General features: G+C 39.6%; 1 protein-coding gene across 1 annotated transcript in view; it reads left to right on the forward strand.

The window, feature by feature from the left end:
• Positions 1-17,935, forward strand: part of CPED1 (cadherin like and PC-esterase domain containing 1) — a 160,011-nt gene that overhangs the window by 18,522 nt on the left and 123,554 nt on the right. The window contains exon 4 of the mRNA XM_062609662.1: positions 17,695-17,801. Coding sequence (XP_062465646.1) covers positions 17,695-17,801 — 107 coding nt within the window. The remainder of the gene's footprint in view (positions 1-17,694; positions 17,802-17,935) is intronic.

Here is a 17,935-nt window from a genome sequence, read left to right on the forward strand (position 1 = left end):
AGGATGAAATGCATGCTTCTTGCTGAATCTCTTTATATTATTCTTTCAGTACATTTAGTATGTTGTATCACCTCTAGTATTCATCACTATTCGTGCTTTTGGCCAGAGGCTAAATCAGCAAAGCAATCAGTTTAATTGCTGACATCTGAGCAGCAAGGTGGGAGCTTGCAGAAGTGCTACTTCACAAGTGCAACCAGTAATAGTTTCCCTGGGCCTGCTAATTAGTCTAGAGAATAAGCTACAACCATGGGTTTTGGAGGCCCCCGGGGCCATGTCTGGTGACTATCATTCACTTTTCATTTTCCAAAACATACTATAGCAGCAAAAGTAGTGAGAATGAGAGTAAGTGGTAGAGACAGGAGGACACAGTGATGCTCATTCTTCAATGAATGTGAATGGGGGAACAGAGGTACTTGTTAATGTCAATTATTAAAAAAGTCTGCTGCCAAGGAAAAAAAGAACAACTGTAGGCATGTTTTTCATGCCTACAGTGAATAGCACATGAAGCGCTCAACAACAACATTCTGTTAGATATCAGGAAAGCTGTTTTAGGGGAAAGGCTGCTGAAGTAATGGAATGGGTACCCTGGAGCAGTGGAGCATTCAGTCTTAGATGTCCTGAAATACTAGGTAAAGGGATTTTGTTGGGTGTAGTGTGTCCCCTTGTGAAGTAACAAGATAGACTCACAGACTTCTTGAAGTATATGACTAGCCTTGAGAGAATAAGGCAGACAAACTGAAGAGGGAAAACAGTGATTTCTAAAGCAGATGGAGAGATTTCAGGTATGAATCAGCTGTGGTGTCTCAGGGTTCTAACTGAAGAAGGAGCAATATATAGTTTACAGCATCTTCTTAAAATGCAAAATATTCTCAAAAGCCAAATCTCTGAGAATATTTTCCTCACAGGAAAGGAACATAAAATCAGTGGTGCTTAGACTACAGCCAGCTGAAGTCTGAGGTGGTAGAAAGCAAATAACATACTTAGAAATAGGGATGGTTTTCATGGTATGGCATGCAACAATCAGTACTAAAAGAACCAAATCTCCTCCCTTTGTTAGATGTTTTCTATGGAGTTTGAAATACATTAACAGGAGTAGACTGCATTAGTTCTAACTTTTATTTCATTTTTTTAATTATTTTTAATTGTTCAGAGTACAGTTAGAAAACCCTGCTTGCTATTTGTTACAGCCTCAGACAAGTTTCCATGAAATCCAACTAACTTTAGCAAATAATTATGAAGACTAAAGCCCTCAAGGAAAACTGCTGGTGTGTTCTATAAACATCTGGTTGCCATTTTCAATTACAAGGACCAACCCACTGAAGGAAGCAGTTTAGTTTTTTTGGAACAGAAATGGGACACTGGGGTTTTTGTTCTTTTTCATAGTGGAGAGTAAAGGAAATGTCAGGAATAGAGAGGTCACTAGATGCTCAGCTTTTATAAATACAAAAGTCTCTGAGAAAATTAAAGTAAATTGAAATCAGGTTCTGAAAGTGTAAACAACCCTGTGGAGATAAGGTTAAATAAGCAGGACTGGAGATCCTAGCATGCCAGCAAAAGCACAAGATCATTCTATCATAAGTAAGTCATTTAAAATATTGTGCAAAATAATAATAGTGAGGCTAGCCACAGAAATATCTTGTGGGTTACCGTACAAATACATGTATATCTTCAAACCCAGCAGATGTAACTTCTCTTCCAAAAGAAGTGGCACAAATGTATAGCTGCAGTATACAAAGCTGGTTGGTTTCCTAATACAAAATATGTGATATGTGAATCCTGGGCACGATTTTGACAAGTAAAAAATGCATTTGAGAAGCATTCTTTTTGTATGTTGTTAAGCAAGGAGCTTCCTAAACAAGCTAAATAGTTAGAAATGCAATCCTCAGAAGGTACTGATTTACAAGCATACTTAATGTTTAAGTTTGTTCTGCTTCCTCAAAATGGAAGTTCATATAGTTTCAGGAAGAAAATGTATACCAGAAATATATACACTGTCTTGATCACTTTCTAAATTTGCTTTTAGCAATTAAGCCTGGCTGTTTGCCAGCTAGCTGAAAGTGAATGCCTAATCTTGTGCCACAGACATCATCGGTTTCAGTACAAGACAGCTCAGTTTCCGACACAGCCAAATAAATACTGCTCTCTAATGTGATGATGTGGTTTCTTGTTAGAAAATCTAAATGCACCATATATTTTGCTGAACAATATGTATTCTCCCTCCTAATTATTAGCAGAACATATTCATGTTTTCTAGCTGAAGAGCACACATATTATCTCTTTGTGTCACTAAAATAAACCCTCTGTAGAACTGTACTAAAAACCCTGTTTCAAATGTACTCTTTTCCTTGAGAAAGGCAAATTTTTCCCTTTTTCATAACAAAGAATCCTTATAGGGCATTTAACTTTGTCAAATTAAAACCAAAATATAATATTTAGTCATAAAGTTACCAAACATAACTTTCTTTGAATGTTTTTAGTCATATGAACACAACATAGAGTCAGTGGAGAGTGTTATTTATTAGGCTCATTTAGAACTTACAATAATTAAAATATTACACACTTGATTGCACAGTGAGCTAAAATTAAAACTTTGCTGGAATAAATTATGTCATCTTAACAGAATCTGAAAAACACCAGTGTCCAGGCAGATACACACATCAGCCTAAGGAATGCAACAATGTATGAGTCCTCTGAAATCAGATAAATACAAGGGATTAAGGTGTAAGTATACAAGCTTTATAATACACTAGTAACATGCAAATCCTGTAAAAGAGTTTGAGGCAATGTTTTGTAACTGTGGCCTATGGATAAGAATGTAACAGCGCATAAATTGTTTATTCAAGTATTTTTAAAATGCTCCCCTTTAAGAAATAAATCCCCGCTCTGACAGGGTTCAGAGACTCTGGTTTATAAGTATGTATGTATGTTCCTAAGTGTCAGATGATTGTCTACTCATATAGGTACTGAGAGAATGACAGTAAGCCTAACCAGAAGCCTGCAGCAGTCCTGCCAGAACACTCTCTCTAAGGGATTGTTTCATTACTGCTGCCCAGCATTCTGGCTGCTGGAAGCTGTGTACCCTTTTTGATGCACTCACTGGCCCTGAGCCCTGGTCAGCTGTGAGGAGCGTGTTGTCTTTCATCACTGTGCTCCCATTTTAGGTAGAGGCACTATATACCACTGAAACAAAAACTTATTTTCTTTTTGACTTTAGCTACCATGCCTTCTATTGGTTCTGATAGCAAAAAGCTTATACACTGTGTGGGCATTCATTGTAATTTGCAGCCAGCCCACTCCATTCCTAGGTTCAGATTCCAACTTTCTCCAGCTGCAGCCACTTTCAGCTGACAGCTCTTTTGAATGCTACATCCCCAAAATGCCCCAGACTTCAAAACTGCAGTAGCCACCCATGGGTTAGAATGTGTTTCTGAAAATTTCATGCACCATATTGTTGTTACACTGGCTGGTTTACACCAAATAGGAAACTTTCTTTCATGAGAGGAATGGTTATTTTACCCTTCTGATGTTCATTGTTCTACCTCAAAGTTGACTTTTCAATGTAATAGTGAATATTCTTTTATTTGTCTCCTGAGGTCTTCCATTTGGAGGTAATCTGAGTTTGCACAGATGCTGAAGAGAAAGGAAGCTTCTCTGACATACTCAGAAATCAAAACTATTCCGCAGTTTCAAGTTGGTCATGAGAGCTTTCAGATTTCTAAAAAAAAACCCATATTTCTTACAGTAACTGTACTAAAAGTGACACCTACTCTTTGATTAGAAAGAAAAAACACCCCACATATAATCAATTTCTATCATTTTTTGGAAGATGTGTTTCCTTACAAAACAATGTCCATTTTTCACAACAGAAGGGCAAAATACAGCAAGGATTTGTATTAAAAAGTAACAAAGGAATAGGATTTGAGCAACCTTAACTGGTAGCAAGGTTAAAAAATACAGTTTTAACATATTTCCTCACTGGTGCCTCACGTAACTAAAATATATTCAGACTTCGATAGAGGGAAGGACAAAAGAGCTGAGTGGTATGCATTTTGGAAAGTTTGAAACAAATGATTCAAGGCATAAAGTGTTCCTATAACAAGCTCATTGTTGTAATGACTTTGTTTGACATGTGGGGCAATGCTTTCCAAAATAAATATTTAGCTATAAAAAGGAGTTTAATTTTTAATTTGTAGGAACTGTTAAAAGTGTGTATGTTCATAGAATGTACTGAGTTTTCTACACTGTGTAGATGGAAGATGAATCTGGCAGAACCACAGTTAATTTAGATCTGTCAGAATACAGCTCAGTTGATCAGTTTTGAAACAGGACTTTTAGTGTGAAATGGTACATTGCTGTTTGCTACAAGTTTGCTACAAGTTTGTTTTTTTTTTTTAAGAGATAAAACAGAAAACCTGTCAGCATACCAGGCTGATAATCAAAATAAGAACAAGACCTAGCTAGTTTTGACCAAATCAAGAGATATTTATCTGTCCAAAAGTGAATTGGGTATTAAGTTTTTTTTCCCCATCTTGCTTCAGCAACTCTATCAAAGTTCTCACTCCAGCTTTCACAGCCATAGTGAGGCTCAGTTTCACTGGAGTCTGCCTAGAAGTCAGCCTTCAACAAAAAATAATTGAGGCAATGTTCTGTAAAGAGTAAGCTGAAGACAAGGACATTAAGTACAAAAAAATTCGCACATGCTCACCCTATATTCATTTTGAAATGAAGTGCTCTGGCTTTAGGAAAATGGTTAGAGGACCTTTGGAGAAAGCTCTAAAGATGGAAAGAAAGAAGTATTCCAGAAAGTATAAGTTCAGAAGGTACCTGTAGACTAGTTAGTTTACCTTCTTAGTGACAGGATGATATGTGAGGTAGGAGAAAACAGCAGGTTTCTTTTCTGCCCATCTCCATGACACATCTCATTTGCATCCCAGATGTGGTACACACATTTTGCAAATCTAACCATATGGGTTGTCTCTTGACCTTCAAAAGTGAAAGGTCTGTCCCTATGTTTCTTTAAAACATTTGAAGAGATAATTTTAACATATACTTCAGAGTCCATGTTCCATGGACTACTATACTATACATAGTAGTCATGATGTATCACCTGCTCTCACTATCCCATGGCATTACCAGGTGAGTAGAATTGAAAGGCAGCATAGGGTGATACACAGAAAACAGTATGTGGGGTACAGCTGGATATCTCCCTTACATTAGCCATGACTTAATTACTGCATCACTGTCTTCTGTGGGTTTTGTCTAACTCATAAATAAAATGGGTCAATTCCCTAGTCCTGAGGACAAGTGATGCAGTATGGCTCAAGTCCATGTATCTAAACTGACTGAGGGTGGCCTGCTCTTTGCTGAGTTTTAGGAACCGTCACTGGCTTGAGCTGACTCCTGGGGCATTGCATGGCCACCCACGGAGAAGAAAACAAACACAGTGGATGATTCCAGGCTAGTGGTTGAGCCTGTTTAATTTAGCCATTGCCTCTATTCCCAAGCTTCTGCCTTTCAGTGTCCTGATTGTTTCCTGCCTCCTCAGTATTAAGGAATCTGACACATTAATTAGGGTTGGTGTGGGATAACCAAGTGCTGTAAATACAGTGATCAAGGACTGCCATTTGGACTTAAAAAGATCTGTCTTTATTTCTTGAGGAGGTGATCAAACTCCATAATTTTAACATTGTAATTATTATCCTTATTCACTGTAATTAGAATGAGACAGGACATTAAGATAAACCCATCTGCTCTGTAGCTGCTCATCCTGAAGCTCCTATATCCATAGAAGGGAAGAAGCTGTTTTCTCAACTCTAGCACAGTTTCTACCTTTAAAGTCAATGACGAATCCTCATTAGTGCCATCATTCAGAGGACTTCTCAGCTCATGTGCCTCATGTGCTGCTGCAGAGAGTGAGAGTGTTAGAAAGTCTGGGGTGAAGCACAGGATGAAAAATATATTCAAGCTGTCAGTTTGGTTTCCTTGGCAGAACTCTTCCTCTACAGGTGCCACTTTCCCACTGAATCTTCTTTCCAGCCTCCAGCTCGTTCCATTTGTTGCATATGCCTTTCTATAAACACCTAGACTCTTCCTCGTAAGGGTAGCAGGATCAGCAGGCTTTTTTATAGTCTGGTGGGGAAGATGCCTCAGTTCTTCTTGGTTTTATTGTAGCTCCTATGAACATCCTCATCCAAGTTAGAAACTGTCAAATCTGGCAGTCTCACAGAGGTGATGCTGGTGCAGCCCTGTGCCCTGCCTTCCAGTCAGCAGTGAGGCTGGGTGTGTGCTCACAGCCAGCACACACACCCCCCTGGTACAGCACATACACACATACACAAGGGTGGCTGCACAGATCAACACACTCAGCATTCACACAGACAGCACCCATGGTCTCATCCACTCACCATGTGTGTTTGTACACCTGCTTCAGCTGCTGCCCCATCATGGATGCACAGGTCTCTGAGCCCTGGTCCCCTTCCAGGGGCTGCACTTTGGGTCCCAGAAACACACATACACATCTACATGTGCAAGAGAGCCCTGCTGCCTGGAATGAGTTGGCAATGGAGTTTGATGAGAAGACAGGACAGACTGCCCTAACAGGACATGGCCACCCAAGAGTAGCAGCCAGCCCACTGCTTAGAGATAGCAAGCCCTTCTTATGCCTTTATTCCTTCTTTTTCTATGCTTGTTCCTCTTCAAACCATCCCGATAACCTTCTTTTTCCCACTATTGGCTCCTCTGCAAAACAGCCTATGTAAGTAAATTGGGAAATTCTTCAACTGTGCCCCATGTAATGGGTCCCAAACCCTTAGGCAATGGTCTTCCCCTCCTTCCCATGTCCACAGGGTGCTTTGGGGCCCTGCTTCACTCATCATGGTGGGCACTGGGGCTGAGTTTCCCCTGATCCAGCTCAGAGGGACCAGGGCAGGGGGTTTTGTCTTTCTGACAGAGTTACTGGACTTCCCCCACCCAGTATTTTGCCTTTGTGCTCCTTTGTGTGTCTGTGTACACATGTGTAAGAGAAGAGTGTTTTATGGGCAGATCCCTGTCCTTCTGTGTCCCTGGGACAAGCTGGAGGAGGGTGCTGTTTGGGTTCCTCCATCTGCTGCAGTTCCTCTGGGCTCCCCTGGACATGTCTGTAGATGAGCTTTTTATCACAGAACAAGTGATCACAGCATTCCTACTCTGCTTATTCAGTGACAAAGACATGGGTCTGAAAACTGTAACCCATGTTCGTTTGGATTCTCACAGCAAAATACCAGAGCTTTAGGCCTAAATTCCTTTCCTTTTCTTTATCTTCCTCCTCCACACTCACTCCCCCTATTAAGAATAATTGGAATGTTAGTAAAAGTTTCTGTAATAGAATTTTTGAATTCTGGTGATTTTACATCAATTGACTATTGGGTTTTCATTTTACATCTGTGTCCAGCCAAGAGCAATTTTTCCTGTTCCCAGTGTGTTCTTCATTGTTGTGTGTGTTTGTTTCCCTTCCTTTACCATTGTGCTGTGTCAGTGACGGAGGAACCTACCTCACACGTTTAAACTGCTGCTTTTCTTTATGTTACCTGAAGTTTAAATAAAATAACTTTATAATAAGCAGTAGGAGATATTGAAGAACATTGTGAATATCAGACCAGAGCAGGCATATATGCACACAGGCAGCTCACGGTTAGGTACTCAGCTGTGACATGCATTCTTTTCAACTTTGATTTGGCTCACTCGCTCATGATAGAATCACAGAATAGTTAGGGTTAGAAAGGACTGTAAGGTCATCTAGTTCCAACCCCCCTGCCATGGGCAGGGATGCCTCACATTAGACCATACTATCCAATGCTCTGTCCAGCCTGGCCTTGAACACTGCCAGGGATGGAGCATTTGCCACTTCTTCGTGAAAACCATTCCAATGCCTCACCACCCTCACAGTAAAGAATTTCTTCTTTATATCCAATCTAAACTTCCCCTGTTTAAGTTTGAACCCGTTACCCCTTGTTCTATCACTACAGTCCCTAATGAAGAGTCCCTCCCCAGCACCCCTATAGCCGCCTTTCAGATACTGGAAGGCTGCTATGAGGTCTCCACGCAGCCTTCTCTTCTCCAGGCTGAACAGCCCCAACTTTCTCAGCCTGTCTTCATACAGGAGGTGCTCGTGGCCCTCCTCTGGACTTGTTCGAACAGTTCCGTGTCCTTTTTATATTGAGGACACCAGAACTGCACACAATACTCCAGGTGAGGTCTCACAAGAGCAGAGTACAGGGGTAGGATCACCTCCTTCGACCTGCTGGTCACACTCCTTTTGATGCAGCCCAGGATACAGTTGGCTTTCTGGGCTGCAAGCACACACTGAAGCCGGCTCATGTTCGTTTTCTCATTGACCAACGCCTCCAAGTCTTTCTCCACAGGGCTGCTCTGAATCTCTTCTGTACCCAATATGTAGCTGTGCCTGGGATTGCCCCAATACATCCTTCTACTTCATGACTGCACGCTGCTTTTTCATGTGATTTTCCTCTGGGTTTGCAGAACAGGGATGTAGTGTTTCTTCCTGTGTATATTCTCAAGACTTATCAGTTAGAATAATTTGGACCATGTAGGAGGGAGGACTGTCCAAAGGCAATTGTGTCACAGAGTCTTCTTCCTTGGCACAGAGCAGGACAGAGCTATTCTTCTCATAATGTATTATCTACCTGAAAGGAGGATGGAGCGAGTGAGAAACATATCTAGCAGCTTTGATTATGGTGGCCTACCTTGTGTATAAAATGCAAATAAAGTAAGAATTCTGGCATTTCTTAGCAACTAGGGATGTAAACCTTTTGAGCTTGCATACAAGTAGAGCATACCTGTATTGGATTACTAGATGCTTTTGGTTTCACTGAGGTTAGCTATGCAGAAAGTGCCCATGTGTGGAGAGCATACCAGTTTAATCTGAATATTCATCTGAAGCACAGTGTGTAAGCAGAGAAATGGAATAACAGGCTTGAGTGTTTTAATTGCCCTGATGTGTTTGCCATTGAGTCAGAACTACATATTTTCATTTTGTTTGCTGTTGAACTCTACTGTAGCTCAGAATGTATTTTGACAACATATTTTCATAGCTTGAGTTGACAGATTATCCCATGATAAAAACTGTAGATTGTTAGAGTTGCAATCTATAATAAAATTCTGTGGAGAGCTACTCTTAGCCTGACACAGACTCTACCCAATAAAGTAAGAAACGTCTAACACACCTGTCTGTACTCTTTTCCCCATGTCAGACTAATATAATTTTTGAATGTACTTTATTTACTTTTGTTTCCACTTTTCTGCTCATTCTTTGGTTGCACAGAAAAAACACATGGATATATTTAATAATACTGCAAATTTTGTGCACTACCTTTGTTGCCTTACCAACAGTTATCTGCACATTGAAAAACACCACTTTAAACCATTTGCTGCAGGTCTGCAAATTCTTTTGTGGTTGCCTTTTATAGTACCATAGTTTACTGATAGAAGAAAGGATTGTTAATCTATTGCATGACTCAATGTGATATAAAAGATGAAAGGATTGTCTCCTTTCTTCTCAATTCTTGTATTTAAGCCTGCAATAGATTTCTTTTGTTTTTTTTAGAGAAAGTAATCTGCCTTGAATTGTCAGTTACTCCATCAAGAAAGGTGGTAACTGGTTGACTTGGTAGGTAGTTCCAAGGCAGTTCTGGAGTCTGAGAACAGGTGGAAAAAGGAAAACATCTTGCCAAATTTTAGAAGAGCTCTGGGAGAAGCAGGTAGCTCTTGGCTTGTGACCCTCATTTATTTTTGTACACTTAAAATCCTGCTTTGGATTGACAAGAAAAGCAGGCTTGCAGCCTGGACCTTCCTGGTATAAAGAAATCGTAATAAAAGAGCCTTTTTTTTTCAAACAACAGTGGAAGCATAATGCCTCCTCATATGGAGTTAGACCTAACATCTCCCCACAGTATTTGCAGAATGGATGCAGAGCAGTCAAGCATTAGGTGAGGCACTGTGATAGGACTTCAAAAGGCTGCTTCAGTCCCCAAATCCTGAACTCAGATGTGACTTGGCATTAATTCTTGAGCACAGGGCAGTGTTTTGTGTTACGCTGTAGAGACAGATGAGCTGTTCTTGGAATTAGACTGGTTCCACTTGATTCACACCAGCTTCTCCTCCACAGAGAATGCTTCTCTTGGCACTTCAGATCCTCTTAGTTAGGAGTTAGCTAAGCCAAATGAAATTCTGATCCTCCTCAAGGAGCATGAATAGTGACTGTCCTCAAGATTTCTGCAGCCTTTCCCTGGCAGCCATACAGCAACTGTACAAAGTATTCTGTGAATGAATCGACTGCGTCCAACAATGTCAGCCTCATACATAGGGTGGGGTTGGGTTTTTTTACACTTATAATGCTACACTGCAGTTAATGTGCCAAAAGATTTCAGTCTAATTTGTCTAGTTAAACAGGTGTGATTGGAGTGGACTGTGAATACAGTCAGTTTCAAGAAGTAGCATGGAGTTGTGTTAAACAGTGAAAGAGTTGAACATGGGCAGGTGAACAGTGGCTTTCCAGAGTAGTTCAGAAAATATCAGAAACCTTCCCATCTTTTCCTACACTATCTTCACTCAGTAGGGTGATCATTTCTTCGCTGTTGTCACGGTGAGTTCAAACTGGTGATAGCTCATGACTATCAAGAGCCATGCCAAATGAAAAATTTAAATCCTTCCAATTACTTCTTTAGGGGAAAATTCCTGCATACCAAGTTATGAGACATACCTTTAGGGAAAGCTCTACAAATGAAACAGTGATATCAAAAACTTGTAAAAGGCCGTATCATTAGCAAAGAGAAAGCATTCAGTCCAACAAGTGGCGTTCTGATCTCTGCACAAGTGAGACAACCGAGCTGCTGTAACCAGAAATAGTCTTCAAAGGATATTTTTCCCTGGGGTGTTATCAGTGAAGCTCAGATCTTCAGAGGTGTAGAATTCCCACATCCCCAGACCCCTTCACACAGCCTGCCTGATGCTGCAGCGCTCTGAGATGCTGAGGGACATAAAATCCAACCCAGAGTCCAGAGCCAGGCAGTGAGGAAGTAGTTCTGTCTTTCAGATATCTGGTAGTTCTTCCACTGTAAACTACTGACTTACAAACCATTGGCTCCTATAAACTGGCTACATTGCAGGGATGGAGCCTGCTCTGTAAAACATATTAATCTGTGTTGTTTAAAGTTGGATTTACTACTGGAAGGCTACTTCCATAACTACATGCCTCCTTATCAAACTTGGTTCAGTCTGTGCTCACTTCACTACCCTGCAGGAGCAGAGGATTTGGGTGTTTTTGTCCCTGTAGGCTATGATTCATGAAGATAAAACTTATGTTCATTGTATTTATGTTTATTTTACACATTGGGTTTACAACATGCTAAAAGTGTATTTGAATACAGTTTAATGTGTCAGTATCTAAATAATACCTTATTCTGAAAATCTCTTCACATCCATGCAGCTCAGAGGTGCCTGGAAATATATTTCAAACAGAGCTGAGGGGAATTTCTTTTAAAAAAGGTCATGTACAAATCTCAGGATCTCCTCTGCAGGAGTTCTATAGCTTCCTGAAAGTGATGTATTCCAGTAAGTCATCCTTGTGATCAGAAAGTTTGTATAATCTTTGATGTTTACTTCATATCCTGCCTCCGGTAATTAAAAAGGACAAATGATTTGGGATGGGTAAAAATTTGTTCTATGGTGTTGTGGTTTAACCCCAGGCAGTAGCTAAGTACCTCACTTGCTCACTTCCCCCGATGGGATGGGGGAGAGAATCAGAAGGATAAAAGTGAGAAAAGTTGTGGGTTGAGATAAAGACAGTTTAATAGGTAAACCAAAAGCTGCATGTGCAAGCAAAGCAAAACAAGGAATTCATTCACCACTTCTCATGGTTAGGCAGGTTTTCAGCTGTCTCCAAGGCAGTAGGGCTCCATCCCTGTTACTTGGGAAGAGAAATGCCATCACTCTGAACCTCTCCTCCTTTCTTCTTCTTCCCCAAGGTTTACATGCTGTGCATGACACCGTATGTTGTGGGATATCCTTTGAGTCAGTTGGGGTCAGCTGTCCTGGCTGTGACCCCTCCCATACTCTTGCCTACCCCAGCCTGCTCACTGCAGGCCACAGTGAGCCACAGAGGAGGTGTTGATGCTGTGGAAGCACTGCTCAGCAATAGCTAAAACATTATAAACACAGGTTAGGAAGAGGATTAACTCCATCCCAGTAAGACCCACCACAAGGCCTTCCAAAATCCACCTTCTTCTTGCAACCCTCTGTTGAAACTGTATTTTCCAGAACTGGGAAATGGTGTTACTGGTGCCGTATGACCAAGACCAACTGCACCAGAAGGATTATCCCTGTTCTTTGTATGCAATGCTCACAAACAGGTTGGTTACAATTCCTAATGTCCACAGGTTGATGATGATTATAATGAAATAGTCCCTGTTACTTAGAATTGTGCAGGGAATTGACATAGAATAATGTCAAACTGCAATTCTAAAGGGGAAGATTCCACTCTTTCAGCACAAATAAATCTTTGCCAACAACTCAAAAGTAATATAGATTTGTGTGTGTGTGTGTGTGTGTGTGTGTGTGTGTGTTAAGAGTATTATAATGTTATTTTTATGAATCTAGTCCTTTTCTGTAGTAGTGCTCTCTGGACAATTGTCATCTGATTTCTCCTGAATTATGGCACTTTTAACTTGTTCTGAATTTCCTCAGGTTGAATTTGGACCATTTATCAAAATTATTTTGAATTCTGCTTAGGTCTTCTGAAGTGCTTATACTCCCCATCAACTTGGTATCATTTGCTATTTAGAAGTGCATTTAACTGTTCCATCATTAAATTTGTTACTGAAAATTTTGATTAAAACTCAGTATACAGTGGGGTATCCTCTGAGGTTCTGCTCCAAAAAACATCCACTTTGATCTTGTAGACTTCATTTTTTCATATAGTTGTACACTCATCTTGTAAGTATGTTACCTGGAAAGTGTACAAAGACTTACCAAAGTAAAACTCTTTCATTGCTACTATTTCCTTTGTTCACTAAATCAGTTACTCTGTCAGAAGAAATTAGACTAGGTTTACAGATATGTTCTTGACAAAGAAACGTTGGCTGTTTCTTGTCATCTTCTTATCCTCCAGTGCTTATAAATTAATTAATTCTAGTGTGATGGTGCAAGAAAGTGCAAAATTTCAAATCGATTGGAAATTAAAAAAAAAATAAAGCTGACCAGCCTTTTTATTTCACAGAATGAATGAAGTACATCAAATGAGCATAAAAGATGGACACTGTATTTTATTTTCAAAGTTCTTTCAGGTCAAAATTCAGATTGGAAACCTTAACACTGTAAAATGAAATTTCAAGCTGTGTGTTCGAGATGAAGCTTACTCATTTGGTTAAATGAAATACTATTATTCTGTGTATACACGTAAGAACTTGAAACCTCCATGGGGTTGTATGCATATAACAGTTTTCCTGCAAAATCCAACCTCCAATGCTCATGGGGAGGCCATAATAATTTCATAGGTTGGAATAAGATCACTTCATTTAAGAAACCACCTTCAGGAATTCTTGAAGTTCATCTCTAAAATATATGTGCTGCAAGCTTAAACCCCCACTAAATCCTACGGTTCTCAGCACGTCATGCCCAGGAGGTAACTGGGAGTGAGCCGGAAGGGCTGGGAGACTGCAGGGTTGGAGGAGGTATTTTGTTTCTGTTCACTTTGATCTATTATATCAGAATACAAAAACTCTCTGCAGAATATTTTTATTGAAAGAGTTAAATGTTTTTATTGGTCTCTGCTTTGCTATTTCCACTGCTGCTAAAAACATGTTTGTTTTTCTCCATCATTTATTATCTTCTAAGTGATTTTTCCACATCAACTGTTCTAATTATTCCAAGTGACAAGTCAGAGTCAAAGCAAATGAAAACAGTGGTATCTTGTTGAAAATTGAAAGTTGTATATTCTATCAGTTGTCTGTTAAAACATATTGCCCTCTGAATTCAACAGCATGTACTTTGACGCATTGAGAATAAGACTTATTAAAGGTAGCCACAGCTGATTGGAATCAAAGTATGCTGAACTACTGATTCTTAGATTAGCAACTCAGGTTGATGTTCTTAGGTAAATCTAAGATATACATCTCCGGTACAGGAGTACTTTTTAAGATGGGACTGCAAAATGGATGAGAGGTGGGGGGAAAGAGCTGGCAAAAAATATAGATTAATAAAAGCATCATGATCCCAGCATAAGCTGTATTCCTATTAAACTCACTTCACCTGCATAAAATATAATTCTACAGATGAACATTCCTTGTGTAGGCAAGGCCATAATTAACAGGCTGAGATAAAAAATCTTGTTTTGAAAAGATGCTTAGAAGGGGGATGCGCATACAGTTGTAATTCTCATCTTAAGTTACCACTCTTGTGCTTGTACAAATGCAAAAGTAATACAAAGCAGTAGAGACTATCTTCATGAGGTGGGATTTCACATGACTTAACTGGTTGTCTGCTCCCACATGCTGAGCTCCACTGGTTTGTTGAATAAAGCAAACAAGATTTCCTTAACTGTAAATAAAGCCCTTTACATGGAAAAAGCTTCATGTAAATTGCTAGTAGTTAAATTTTTCAGGTGTGAAATATCCATTTTAACCTTCCACTTCAAAAGTCCTGTTAAAGCCTGCTTCTGGTTTGAAGTCTGCAGTAAACAACAGTGTGTACACTGATGATGGACATTCTTCTTTAAACATTCATCATTAAACACAGAATCACAGAATCGTTAGGGTTGGAAAGGACCTTAAGATCATCTAGTTCCACCCCCCCTACCATGGGCAGGGACTCCTCACACTAAACCATCTCACCCAAGGCTCTGTCCAACCTGGCCTTGAACACCACCAGGGATGGAGCATTCACAACCTCCCTGGGCAACCCATTCCAGTGCCTCACCACCCTTACAGTAAAGACTTCTTCCTGATATCCAATCTAAACTTCCCCTGTTTGAGTTTTAACCCATTACCCCTTGTCCTATTGCTACAGTCCCTAATGAATAGTCCATCCCCAGCATCCCTATAGCCCCCGTTCAGATGCTGGAACATCTCTAAAAACATTTTGAAACATGAGTTTTTCCATGCAGATGACTTGTGTTATTACTGTCAATTTTGTTCTTTTATCTTTTATTCTGGAGTGTTTTAGCTCACATGTTGTATCTTGCTTTACTTTAGAAATAATTTCTGTAAAGGAGATCTTCTATGTTAAAATACAGTGCCCAAAAGCTTGGGATCCTTTTCCTGGGCCATTTGGTGTTACTGGAATACTGATAGCACCAGCACTTTTTCGCTGAAATACAGTTTTGTAATCATTACATTTGCAGAAGGGGGACAGACTCATGGTCTCATGGTCATAGATGTTTATTTTCCACAAAAAGTTAAACTGTGAGAAGAATGAAACAGGCAGTTTCTAGGCTGTACCTATTCAAAGAGAAGTCTGTTCCAGAACTAAGTAACTGTTGTAACACATGCTTCTTCCATTTTTGTTTTCCAAGAACATTTTTTTTTTCAGGTGTAGTTGCTAAGGAATGTGTTGAAACATTTAAACAAGTCATTCTGCTCTGACAGCCTGAATATAAAAGACAGCACTAGGTGTACACTGGTTTTCTAATAGGAAGTTTCCTGTTTTCTATAAATAGGCATGTTTCAGTTCTGATTGTTCTGTTCTGAAATAATTGGCTAGATGTCTAATTACTCTCAATAGAAAACATAACTAATGGCAGGCATTCAACCCCTCCTGAAAATTATTGCTCCCAGCAGTTAACTGTTCTACTTCATTGGCACTGGCTCAGAAACATGCTGGGTCTGAGGGCCCTTTTTCCTTTTCTTCTCTTTGGTGCATATGTATCGATCACTCTGCTGTGTCCTAAAGGCAAATATATGATACACAGTGCAGCAGATATTTTGGAGTCAGAGATCAAATTCATCCCTGGCCAGGATGTTTAACAATAAACAGGGGAAGGAAATGAACTGCTTCTGAGAAATGGAGTTCCCTCCAATTTCCTTTTGGTTTGCTCACAGCTAGGTTTTGTGCTTTATATGTAATTATAATGATTTATTCAAATGTGCTTACTAGTCAAAGGCCCATCTTGCTTATCTGATAATTACATAGCTGGTGAGGCCATTGAATAGGTAACACTGCCAGTCTTTTGCACTGAAAAGAAGTCTTTCCTTGTATGTTTCTTTAATGTTTCATTTATTTTCTATCTATCTGTGCCTTTTTATCTACCTGCAGTTTGTTTGTTTGATTTTTTTTTCTTTTTCTTTCACAAAGGAACATGTAGTGAATCTATCTTGCTTAAATTTTACATGACTTAATTCTTTTTGTACTATAATACTGGTTCTCATAATGTAAAATGGAAGAATTCTTTATGGCAATGGATACAGCATAACTGAAAATTCATCTTTTCAGCTTTGTCACACTGCTTATAAACTTGAAGGTGATAGTTTCATAGTCCTGGACCCATTCTGCACAATCAATTCATTACTGTACTTAAGGTAATTTGAGTGTGTTAAATCTCCTTAGGTGAAATCTTCATCCTGCTTGGCATTTGTGATTGTGATTGGATAGCAAAAAATTTTGGAGAGGGAAATCAGCCAAAATAAATATCTCTGTGGGCCACCAGTGGGACCAAATTTAGAGGGTAATCTAATAGAATTAGGAAGCTATCACAGATGGATAGCACAAAATGGAATAAAATGCATGTAATCCTTCCAGCCTTGGGAAAAAGAAGCAACCAACCAGTCACTGAAACAGATGTCGTGCAGAGACCTTTGACCAAATGCTATACCCCACCTTGGATGCTGTACAGCTTCTCTCACTGCCCTTTCTGTTTGGAAGTTCTATATTTCTGTCATCTTGTCACTGAAATGGTTTACCCTTTACTGAACACATTCATGGTGTCCTCAACAGATATAGTGATTCGGTTAATCTTTTGAGAGATGACGCTACCTCCAACTAGTTCAGATTACGAAGGCCATATATACAGAAGAAAAAAATTAATCACTTGAGGGAGCTGACCAAGCTCCTTTGAAGCTACACTGGCATTTCTACACATCACATGCTGTGATATGGGCAGACTCCAAGGCCTATTTTTATCTTGTAATCCATAATGATATCTTAATTGGTGAAATGTAGTTTTGACTCTTTGTCAGCCAGCTGTCTCTGACTCCAGTGTTGCTTGTTTCCTGCTAATAGAACTCCATGGTCTCACAGGCTAGTTTTGCTCCAGAAAGGAAGCACCAAAACTAGCTCAGAAGCTAGCTGCTTGCTAAGTGTGACTTAATCCCCACTTGTACACCAGTTCCATATGTTGGAAAACTGTTGTCTAATATTTAAGAAGCCACTACAGAAAAATTCAGGCTAGAAAATCCTGCTGTTTGCAATAGCATGACTAGTATTGCTTCCTGTAAAATTTACTTCCCAATAACGAAAGACCTCAGAAGATCACACTGCAGGTAAAAAACTGTGGTAGTATGTCTTTTTTCCTTCTGCCACCTGTAGGTGTTCATGTACTCAGCATTGCAACGGTTGGCTATTTCTCAGGATTTGGATCTAAGTATTTTTTGTTCAAATGGGAATTGATGATATTTACTTTCTCAATATGCTTCTTTTCTTTCCTGGTAGGTGGCATCAGCCCTTGGGATCTTTTGATTTGCTTATCTTCCAGAAAAAATGATGGTACTGGCTGCTTTCAAATAGAAGACTTGCATCATCTAGAGCTATTCCAGAAGGTATGCGATTATCATGTTATTTTTTGTAGAAATGAGAGGGCAGGGCTAGCTCAGATTTTCAGCACTCACAAAAAGAGAAGCATCTAGTACTTGTTTTATATTGCAGCAGCATGACTTAACACCAATAGAAAAAT

This window comes from Pezoporus occidentalis, unplaced genomic scaffold (genome assembly GCF_034315485.1).
Source record: "Pezoporus occidentalis ecotype Australia unplaced genomic scaffold, CSIRO_AGI_Poc_V1 ctg14, whole genome shotgun sequence".
NCBI classification, from domain to species: domain Eukaryota; kingdom Metazoa; phylum Chordata; class Aves; order Psittaciformes; family Psittacidae; genus Pezoporus; species Pezoporus occidentalis.